The sequence below is a fragment of the Patagioenas fasciata genome, chromosome 3, assembly GCF_037038585.1.
Source record: "Patagioenas fasciata isolate bPatFas1 chromosome 3, bPatFas1.hap1, whole genome shotgun sequence".
In the NCBI taxonomy this organism is placed as follows: Eukaryota; Metazoa; Chordata; class Aves; order Columbiformes; family Columbidae; genus Patagioenas; species Patagioenas fasciata.
In genome coordinates this window covers 8450581-8462355 of record NC_092522.1, presented here as the reverse complement: position 1 = coordinate 8462355, position 11775 = coordinate 8450581, and the positions used below count along the sequence as shown (strand labels likewise).

Below are 11775 nucleotides of genomic sequence, written 5' to 3'. Positions count from 1 at the left end.
GAGGCCGCCCCCAGGGACACGAAGTCCCCCTCAGTCCAGTGCAACAGTCACCTCTGGCGACTTTGCTTCTTCTTCCATCGAACTGACTAAAAGCTCCGAACGCGGAGGTGCCGGCGAACCCGCGGCAGAACACGCACCAGGGGCCGCAGCGCTTCAAAGCAGGCGGGTGCGCGCGAGAAGGGGGGAGCCTACCTGGGGAGGGGGCGGGGCCAGCGCCACGGGCGCGCGGCGCGAGCCTCCAGCCAACCACAGTTCCCCGCCGCGTAGGAGCCAATAGGGGTTCGAGGCGGCGTGGTGGCAGCCAATCGGCGGTGGCGCGGCGGGTTCCCCGGCAAAATGGCGGCAGCGGGAGGGACGCGGCGGTGCCGCTGCAGCGCACGCCATGCCCGGTAGCCGGCGGAAGGGGCCCTGCCTACGGGCCGCCGCCCTGAGAAGGCGGAGCGGCGGCGGTGAGGAGCAGCTCACCCGGCGACGACCGGCGGAGCCCCCTACAGAGGAGGATGAGGAGGAGGCGGCGGAAGGCGGTGCGGGCCCAGGCCTAGGCCTGCCCGCGGGGGAGGCGCCTCCCGCGCCCCGGCCGTCGCCGTCGCGGGAAGCAGCGGCGGGGCGCGGCGCTGCAGGTACGGCGGGAGCGGCCCTGGGGGGGCCTGGCCCTGCCCGCCCGCCCCGGAGCGGCGGTGAGGCCTGGAGCGGCCTGTCTGCGAGGAGGGGCCTGGGGGGTGTCACCCCCGTCCCTGGGAGGGCGCTCCCTGCGTCCCGGAGCCATGAGGGTGCTGATCTCAGGAGAGCATAAATCCCGGTAGTGATGAGCATCCAGCGCAAAGCGTTTCCTAAGATGCTTCTCACGTAGTAATCGCACATTTAAAAATTATTTCCTTAGGGTTCTACAGCTGCAGCGTCACGTCTAAAGGGCAGGAGTGACCAGTTGTTGTGGCTTCACACAGTGTGCTGGTTCACCTGCTGAGCTGAGAGGGCTGCAGGTGGCTTTGAGTAGCTCAGTTCTGCTTTTAACAGCCCAGTGGAGGAGGTGTAGACAAAAATGGGTTGTGACCCAGATCAGTTTTGGGGCCCATTAAAGTTCTGACCCAGATCAGAGTCTGGGTGAAAGACATGGAGCAAGAACACAAAATATTCTCCCATATAGGATCCATAGTTTTTCCTTTAAGGTAAGCTGAAGTCAATATCCCCTCAAGTAGGAGGACTGACAGTTCTCATTGTTACCATCAGATGGGGAGCATACAGCTGTCAGTGTCATGTAAAGCTCTGTTATCTCTGTAGTGATGCACCTCACAAGGGCAGAATCATCTTCTTCATTAAATCTGTAGTTGTGAACAACAGCCCTCTCGGAAGCAAAATGTTAATGAATGCACACTTGATTTTTATTCTTAAAGTTCCTAAAGCATCTTTGTGTCTTCTCCTGTTATATGTTCTAAGTTATTTTGGCCTTGTATTTGTGGTTTTAAATAAGGATCCTCTTTCTCCTTACACAGAATCATGTTTACATAAAACACCCAAGAGATCGTTGAGCAGGAAATCCCGAATACCTGTTTTCAGCTCTCCTGTTAATGACACCGATATACAGCAAGAAATCTTTTGGGATCCTCATTCACCAATTACACAGAGACTAGGTAATATTAACAGAACCCAGACTTCAGGGTGCTTGTTTAAAGCATGGAGTGAAGCATATTAAAAGTTATCCAGTTTCTTAAAAAAAGGTCCCTTTCTGTTACCATGGTTGTTTGGTTTTATTTTTGTTAAAACCCCATAAATTCTTCAATTCTGAATCAACCTCAGATTTTAGCACATGTATTTGAATTATTCGAGATGTACTGCGCTTTATAAATTGAATCGTTTTGCAGTTTTTAAGAAGATTTTTTTTGTTTGTTTTCATAGGCAATGGAAAACCCAAACAGTCTACCAGTAGATGCGCAGTAGAAATTTCAGAAATTGTTAATCGTATTGCTCCTCAGGTAATTGTTACTCTCTAAAACAACACTCTGTATATGCAGTGATCAAACGGAATAGTGCTACAGCCTTAGTGAAGGTTCAGTTTTAGATACGGTAGTCTCATGGTAAGAACTGGGTGTGTAGACAACTAGGAACATGTTCAATAAAACTAGATTGAATTAAAATCATAAGCATAGCATTTGATTGGTTGCTCTTAATGAGTCACAGATGCTGTAAAAAATAACGTATTAAAAGTGGACTTGAATTGCACCGGCTCCATTTTAGAGAGGTTTACTTTCAGAATTTAAGTTATTGCCCCTGATTTTAGGAGTACTGTTGTGTTTATTTATCTTTCATCACTCATCTGTTAAAAGGTAAGAGTTTCTTCACATACTGGATGACTTGGCAGTTGTTTTTAAACATTTTGGATGGTTTTGAATGACTGCTGAAGTACAAGGGCAAGACTCAAATGAGAGGGAGACTCCAGAATAATATAAACATACTAACATTGCTTCATTATTCTAAATAATTTGCCTTTTTACTCTAAGGTCTGTCTCTTGGTGTCTCCTTTCTGCTGTGAACTTGATGTCCACAGCCTAGAAAGTTAAAAGAAGAGTGTTGGCTTATTGTTTGTTTTTTATTAAGCACAAGAGAACACGTCATTCCTAAACCAGTTCTGTAGTATTTAGCTTGCAAAATATGCCTGCTTATTTGACAGGGGCATTTAAAACATATTCACTATTCAGCATATTTGTGAGAAATTATAGTGAAGAGTTGGAAAATCATTGATAAAGGATGCCACTTCCTTTTAAATGATTACAGCCCTGTCAGAAATGTAAATAATATCAGAATTTGCAACTATCTTAAAAAAGAAATTACAAAGAAGAAAACCTACCCAAAACTATCCTGGTAGTTAGTAAAGTTCAAATAACTTTTGCTGCCTTACGTGCAGTAATGTCCCATGGCTCTGGCTTTCCAGACAATTTACCACTGCAGTATTTTATCTCCTTAGATTTCAGAATCCAAGCCTGAACTTCACTGAGTTTCTAAACTTCACTTATTTCTGTTTAAAGGCTCCTTGTATAAATGAGCTGTAATGGAAGAAGTCAGATTTTTTTCCTGGAAGCGTACAGAATACGATTTCTTTCAAATTCTCTGATCTGTTAATGCTGCTTTAAGTGGATAAAGACAGAGCATCTCAACTAGCTCCTTAGTAGTACACTAAAGTAAACTAGATCACAGCTTGTAACGTGAGTATTGCAGATTATGTGTAAACCTGAAGTAAACAGAGTATTAGATTTGAGCACTAAAGAAAAATTCAGTTATTTTAATTGAAGTTCCTGTTTTAAATCAATATAATTTAAGCAATCAACTCTCAGTAGACAATGTCATAGTGATCTTGCCTAGCTTGTATTGGTTCATCTCTTATCTGTGGCTCTCAACAGATTTGATCCAGTTTAATTGGTTTAGCAACTTTAACTAATGCAAGGTGTGTGTCTAGTCCAGTTTATCTGAAATCAAATTGCTAATCATTATAAATCTCATCATTCAGGATGAAAAAGCAGCCTGTAACGAAGGCTCCCTTTTAGGGACATGGATTGGTGAGGATGCTATTCCCTGTACGCCTGCCGTAGTAAAAGTGCGAGCGAGGACAAAGTTAACTTGTACAAGGTAAGTTAAGAGTTTTTTCTTGCCCATCACAGCTGTTTTTTCATGAAAACCGGTATGTGCTGTTCCTTTATGTATAGTGATGCCTGTAATTGCGCAGTAGCATGCAGAATGCTTTTAAGTTTGGGCTTGATATCTCCTCTTAATGGGGTATTTCTTCAGAATTATCAAAATGATTGCATGCTGACTGTGCATTGAAAATGGTGGGATTCAGTCATATTCTCTGTAGTAGTTAAACTAAAGAATGAACAGCTCATATAGTAGCATTATTGAGCTTGGCTAAACTTTCTCAGTAGGTCTGACTTTGTTTTCTGTATTTTTTTTTTTAACCTAGAGATCTTAAAATTAAAAATCCTGAAGAGGAACTCATGAAATTGGCTAAGGAATTTGATAAAAATCTAGTAGAGCTAGATGCTGTTCAGGAACAAGAGAAGCTTGGTCATGACTTCATCCGGACCGCTCCAGAGTCTTTAAATAACTCTAAAGATGAAGCAAATACGAAGAACCTGAAATCACTGTTTGGTGAAGTTTCTGAAATAGATACTAGTCTGTCTCTGAAACCAGTAGCACAGAGCACGGGCATCGCTGCTGCAGACCCCTGTCAAGCGAGCAGTCAAAAGCCTGTAGACCTTGAGGCTGAAATAGCCCTTCGTGCTCTTTTTGACTGCTCTACCCAGAAGTGTAGTGGACAGCTGAGCCAAGGACTGTCAGATGTTTCTTTAAATACTAGTTGCCATGAAAATAAAAGCACCTTGGAGGAGGAACACCTTCCCGAGCAAATTAAAGACATGCAACATGGTAATTCGGCGGCACATCACAAAGATACTCTGTGTGCACTAGGAAGCGTGAACCGGACTTTGCCAAAACCTGATACTCACCCGTTGACAAAAAAACCCCCTTCTTCTCTGAAGACACAATTGGTGGTCTCTGGTAAGCTTGCTGGAGTAGTTAATGATGACTTTGATGACTGGGATACAGATTTTTTGGCAGATGACTCTTTTGTGATGCAAATAACCCAACATCCTGAATTGTTAAGTACTGAAGAAGCACCAGCACTTCCTACAAATCCATCAGTGCCTGATTTCAGTGATGGTGGCACAACAAAGGAAAGAAGTAGTGGCAATTCAGGAGCTTGTTTGGGGAGTGTACACAAATCCAACAGTTTGCAGTTTTCACCTTTGAAACATTCTGGTAAAAACACACGAAATGTTGTAAAACCTCTTTCTTTACAAAAACCATGTAAGACAGAAAACTCAGAGGCCATAGCTTCTCATGGCAAATGTGACATTAAGCCAGATAAAATAAGTTCTATTTGCAAAAGTGCCCAAAACAGTAATTTGAACTATATTCCTGCTTCAATGCAATCTGAAGTGAAGAATGGAAATGAAGGTATTCAGCCTAAAAGTGACCCTCTGCCTTTTTTTCCTTCAAGATCCAATCCTCACAGACAATGGACTGAAAAACCTGGGAATAACACAAACAATGTTTTCTGTCAATCACCCAGTGATTCTACCAATATGAAGTCTAAGGATCTTACAAAAGTGGTTAATCAAGCTAATACAGGTCACTTAAATCAAGTTGAAATATCAAATAAACGTCCTTTGTCATTTGATGACTGGAATGAGCCGAAATTCTCTGATGAGGTATTAGACATGTTTTGTGAATCCGATAGTCTTTGGGATGCAAACTGTGAGGATGATGAATTGTTGTATCAGGTGTGTGATGATATAGAAAAGCAGACTCAGAGCCAGGATGTTAAACACGGAAATGAAAGAGCTAAAACTGTTCAAGGAGCCAGTATTAATTCCAGACCAAACGCTGTTAACAGCTTCCCAGCATCTAAACAAGGGCTACCTGATCTCCTCTTGGCACAAAAAACAAATGCAAAACAGGACACTTTCTTACTGAATGATTCCTGTAGGAATTCATCAAAGGTTACACGTGGGCTGGCCACAACAAGTCATGCTGTGAACTGTAAAAACATCTCGAGTCCTCGAACTGTGATCTCGGGTATGGAGTGTAAATACACACTGTCTAAAAACTGTCATCAGGCTGCTTCCGAAGGTACCACAAACACTGTTTCGGGAAAATGGTACCGGTCAAATTCTGTGCCGACAGGAGAGACTGGTTCTGAAGTAAGTCCTGTTAATGCAGTAAACTCTTTTAGTAGCAAAACAGACAGCCCAGGTCTTTTGTATAATACTGGAAAGATGCCAAATAACAGTTCTGGTAACAAAACATCGCTTATGCCTTCAAAGTTTAAGTTCCGAAAGACTAACAGTTCTCAGAGTGCGCTTCATGTAGGCTCTGAAAAGCCTGGGAGTCATTCTCGCACTGGAATTACCACACAGGCTTTGGAAGGAAGCAAGAACCAGGTGAATGTGACTTTGCACAGCAAGCTCGACAATAAGAAACCACCTTTCAAGAGGCACCTCTCAGAGTCTTTTGCACTGCCAAATACATCAGGTATTTGTCTTTATGGTGTCACTGTTACACTGGTTTTGTTTGCTTTCTTACCGTAATCAGAATGTCAAAGGGGAAATTTGTGCTGTGTTGTAACTTACAATAGGCTTCAATATTCATCCATTCAGGTTAGGTGTTGGCCAATGTTCTAGGGAGAGCCTGGAGGTTATTTTCTCCAAAATAAAATTGTCCTGACATATCTCAAACCCCTGTAGTTAAGAACTTCTGTTTCCCATTTTCATATTTCACGGTCACTCTCCGTAGACACTCAGAATCACTAAGATCAAGAATAAGGCTGATGGCAGCAATCTGCATACCATATTGTTAAATTGTTCCTTAAAAATACTACTGTTTTGATACATAGTAAATATTGTAGTGTGAATCTGTGCTTTAATTTACAGTTCATTTTGAAAAATGTTTCAAATAACTTAGCCATGATTTGTAAAACCCCAGCTAAGGGGGGAGGGGAAGACAGCAGCAGGTGATCCAAAATGCTCATTTCTTTTTATTATTGTACACCTGGAAGCTGGAACCTCAAATCATTCAATGCTTGTGAAACCTCGGCCTGTACTGTTGTTTGCTCTGTGGCTAAAATTGCCAGTGAAGTATTCTTGTGTTATCAGTCTAAACACTAACATTTCCTTTCATCTAGAGGGAAGGTCGGTCACTTTTCCATCATCAAGCCATGGTCTCTAATTTTCCATGCACTGGTGTTACTTGCGGGGGAAATGTAAAACAAATCAAGTGCCAGTCAGTTTGTTTGTTTGTTTGTTTTTAACTTGATCTCATGACTTCGTGAAGTTTTAATCAATATTAATTTTGATAAAATGTGCCTTTAGAGTGTATTATATCAGCCTCAATTTTCAGGAAGCACCAATAATAAAGCAACAAAAATAAATTCCTGCAAACTATCAGCCAGCATTATTTGAAAAATCAGTAGTTTATCTCTGTTTTGTGCTCTGCAAAGAAGCAAATAAATGGTAAGTAGAAATTCCAGCTGTTAAGGGGGAAGGGAGGGCAAAAAAACCTAGTCATTCTGTGGAATGTTCTAGAGAATAAAGGAATGAAAAAGAACAGCATAGATTTTCTTTACAGATCAACAACAACTGTCATCTTAAATTTTTGGCGAAAGGACGTTGCTGTAACAAAAAGATGGATGTTAAGTGATCCTTTCAAAAACTGTTAAGTAGTTTTTCATGGACACCCTGTTTTTAAGAAGCAGAGACCCTTTGTTTTATTTATCCAGTTTGAAGGACTACTTATTAAAAGCACATTAATTGGAAATTGGTGTATAAAAATGGTAACATTCTTGACATGTTCAGAAAGATGGGAGTGCTCCTGTTGGTTCCAGCGAGGTCAGGATTTTATTGTATGGCAATTTATAGTTCTGTAACACAACATATAAAATATTACACTTAGCTATCATGTTCTTGTCTCCTTTGCCAATTTTTATTGCTACTTTTGACCTTTTTTCAACCTTTCTGGTTTTATTTGCACGACACCTGTACTATATCTGACCCCTGTGTCTATACCATCTCCATGCCCGTATCTCTGCCTAACTCAGTAAATTGTAGAGCCCTTTTCACTCTGATAGCCTTAATGTTCTTAACCCATTGCCATCTCCTAGGTTGACTCCTGATGTCACGAGGTTCACTTGAAGGGCAGCCAAGTAAAATTTCCTCAAAGCAAATGTCTGCATCCCTGTATTTTCATTGGGAGGTTGTAATCGGTAGCACTACAAAGGTCATGCATCATATCCCCTTTCTGCCTTGGGGACAGGATAGATGAGCCAGTTTTAACTTGGGTGCCTGTCGTGTCAGAATAGTGTGCTCTTGCCATAGATCTTCAAACATTGCAAACAGGTAAGTTAAAATACATATTGAACAAACCTGAAGGCTCCTAATACATGTTTGGTTTTTTATTTACAGTGTCTGTGGTGGAACAAAAAACTAGAAAATGTTCTCAAGAAGAGATTGAACGAAAAAAACAAGAAGCTCTTGCCCGAAGAAAATCCAGAATGCAGGCGTCCCTTAAAGATACTTGATTTGGAGTTTATTTTGTTTATGGAGTAAGTTTTTGGGAGGGAAATAATGTAATGCTGGCAGACACATTTAAACTCTGTTGACAGCTACGGACAGCAAGCTTTTTCTACTTCTGTATTTAAAAAAAATCTTGACCTGAACCATAACTAAAACTCTGGTGGTATTTAGTCTTAATTAAAAACTACCAGTTGTTACAGTGTAGTCCCAAATTACCTTCAGCACCATGAAGCCTGTATTGAGTTCACATACTGTTATGTGTTGAATAATTATTGTCTGAAAATCATCAGAGCATGAAAGCGTTTGTAAACACATGTAAGTAGAAGATGTCAAAAACAGACTGTGTTTTGGCTCTGTTTCTCTTGTTGCAAATATTTTCATCTATAAGAAGCCCCACAAGTACACAGAGACTAAGAAATACTAATGTCTGCTCTTGGGTAGAAATGTTTTAAGTTTTGGGTTAAAGAAAGTACAATCTAGAAGACATCCAACATCGGGGAAACTAGTGGAAATGAACAGGATTTGGAAAGTGCGATCAGTTTGTCTCTATTACCTTAGGTAAGAATTGTATATAGTGAAGGAATAATTTAATATAAAAGTTTAACACGGTGAAAAAAACATCATGGAAAGGACAGTTTATCTTTTTTGAATTCCCTTCATGGAGAGCTAGAAATACTCTAGCTAACAAAATTGGACCTCCTTTTTCTAAATGTGTTACCAAGCTAATTAAAAAAAGTAGCTTATGTCATTTTATAAAATACACCAGGTGAAATCTCACAGCCGTGAATCACTTTAGCCTTACGCGTGGTACATATTTTTCAAACTAAAGGCTGTTAAAACATAAAAATGCAATGTCATGTCAGCTTAACAGGGGCTGATGGAATTTTTGATGTGATAGATGGGTGCAGAACTCAAACTGCAAAAACTGCCTGTGGGTAAGCTGCGAGATATTTTTCAACTGAGAAATGCTTATATGTAAACATGTGACACTATGAAAAGTGACTGTAATTTTTCTTTGTAAATAAATAACTTTGAAATGTACCAAAGGTTAGAGGAAGCTTTTGGTTTCTGCAGTATGTGCCATTTTTGTAACTCCTAAAAATGTAAGTATTGTATATTTGTAAATCATCATTAAACTTTTACATTTTTCTAGTCTGTTCTGGAAATCACTATACTATAGAAACTGGTCAAAAAAAGGAGCGAAATGGGAATTCTATATGGATTTTACGTTAACTTTTTCTCTTGGTAATTTACCCAGTTATTCCACACCTCAATTTTGTGCCTGTGGTGGTGACAATTTGATCCATTTGAACTAGAAAACCTTGGTGGAGGGACTGGTTCTACACACAACCATCTGCAGTTGAGTCCTGAAACACTTAACTACACTGGTGTCCTGGTTTTCTTAAAAAACAAGCTTCTCTTTTAGTGAATTTGCCTGTCAGCTAAAGCCTTCAAATTAGCTGCGTTTTCCTGGAGAACCAGACACATGTTTTGGTAAACCTAGCAATGGAATGCGAACTTATTGATAAGGACAGATTCACATCTCGTGAGAGGGGCAACAAGAAACAGGTGACCAAGAAAGTGACCAACTGCGTATAACATTCCATTCATGTGAATACTTCATATAGAAGTGGGAGATCACGAGGATCTCGTCCCTTCCCTTTTTATCCCTTTTTGCTTATGGCTGACATTAGGAGAGGACCTTGCTAGTTGTCCCTGCAAACTGAGGCCTAGTGACAGATTGAATCCAGTTCCAGTTGGCTGCAGAGTTCAGTCCAGGACTTTGGGTGCTGGCTCTGCAGTTGCTGAGACTTTCAAGATTGGTTTTGTATATTTTGTATTATTTTCTCTATTCTTACTAGTAGCATTAGTAAAACATTTTTAATTTTTCCAGCTCTCTTCTCTCTTTCTTTTCCTCCCACTCACCTGTCCTTAGTGGGAAGGGGAGAGAGGGAGGGACAAAACGGAGGGGGAAGCGGGGTTAACAGTACATCTGCCAGGTTTTTATTGTTACCCTGCAATCAAAACCCTCGACAACTGGTTTTCAAACTAGTGAATTTGCTTTTGGATTAACCACCACTCTTGGTGCTAGATGGTTGGTCATGAAATGAAATCCGCACGTTCATCAAAGTCTGTGCTGGTGCCCAGTGAGTATTACTGTATGACTTACGTTCTGTGGCTGCAGCTCCCTGTCCTGCCAGCTCCAGCCATTGTGCAATATGTGACGAGTTGGATCAGTTCACTCATCTGGCTGAAAATTAACCCAGAAAAAACGGGTTTCAGCTTTTCAAAGAACTTCAGCATAATAATACCCCAAACAGATAATATAACATGCAACAGCACGACTCTCTCTTACGTTGTCAAGCCTCTGCTGGTAGTGTTCAAACAGTTCATGAAACAGAAGATTTGCATATGACAAGTAAGTATAAACCCCAAATAGTGGTTATTGCAAAAATTGTATTTATCCTGAGAACGCAGTTTGATCTGTGTACCTGAGGGATACGCTTGTGGTGTTGTAGGAAAATCTAAACTATAAGGTAACTTGCCCGATGCACTGTGAGCCAAGAAAGTGGCAATGAAAAAAGGCTTCTACTATCAGTATTAAATATGAGAGTTTTATAAAACTAGCTTTTAAGGCACTGATACATAAGAATGTCAAGTCTTATTGAGAAAGCTAAAAGTTACACTTTTGCTAGGACAGTGTTCAGCTTATCAACCCTTCCTTCCCTGGGATATTTCTCCAGAAATAATTCTGTAAAGGAACCAGGATAATTTTTGTTTTCAAGGATAAAATGGTTAATTATACTTCAGATTTGAGAAGATGAGCTAACTGGAAAGGAAGGAACTGTTGTGGGAGCTGGAGAGTATTTTTTTAGGAAGGTTTCATTCTCTGATGCAAAAGGACTAATTTTTAATCAGGCTTGAAATTGGGATAAATAGTAGAAACATAACATGAAATACAGGCTAAGCACGTTATGGCTCAGCAAATGAAATGATCCATCCTATATGCTGGCCACTATGTGCCCTGGAGCACCCAAAAAGTTTAAAACCAGCTTCTTGCTCACTCTTGCAGGTGATTCTGACTTTGTCAGAGCCCAGGACAGAAAGGCCCTGGAACTGCCCACCTAAAGTACCACCACTGATGTCCCCTTTGCAAACCTTCCCGTTGGAGGAAGACACAAACTACTTTTTGACCAATTGCTGTCACTTACCCAAGTACTTCTTATATGCTGCTTAACCATATTTAAAGCGTCTGTTTGCTGATCAGTGTGGAACACATTAATTCTGACAGTTTATGGCAAATGCATTCATTGCCCTCCCCTGTTAAACTCATCACAACAGAGGAGCTTTGATTTTTATTTTACTTTTTATAAACCCCTATTTTTAGCATAGATGTTACACATCAAGCCCGTCATGTGGTTTTTCTTAAACATTAATTTCCAAATAGAAATCGTAAGTTCTTGGGATCATGGTTTCTTAACTGACATTGAGACAAGCTACTAAGATATTCTTGGTCACACCCTGACTATCCCCAATGCCCTACCATAGCATCTCTCAGTTCACAAATTGAATAGAGTTACCTCTTTTTGTGACTTGACACTGTTACAAACATAAAAAGAATTTCTTGTGTTAAAATTAAACCACTACTATTAGGCAA

The 11775-nt window shown here is 40.7% G+C and overlaps 1 protein-coding gene across 1 annotated transcript; it reads left to right on the top strand.

Annotated features, from left to right (window-relative positions):
* Positions 1-318: 318 nt before the first annotated feature.
* Positions 319-9269, top strand: ETAA1 (ETAA1 activator of ATR kinase). Its single transcript, XM_065834467.2, has 6 exons — positions 319-620; positions 1491-1628; positions 1894-1970; positions 3500-3618; positions 3950-6081; positions 8007-9269. Exons 1-6 carry the CDS (start codon positions 383-385, stop codon positions 8120-8122), a joined length of 2820 nt encoding a protein of 939 aa, XP_065690539.1. The 5' UTR covers positions 319-382; the 3' UTR covers positions 8123-9269.
* The last annotated feature ends 2506 nt before the right edge of the window (positions 9270-11775 follow it).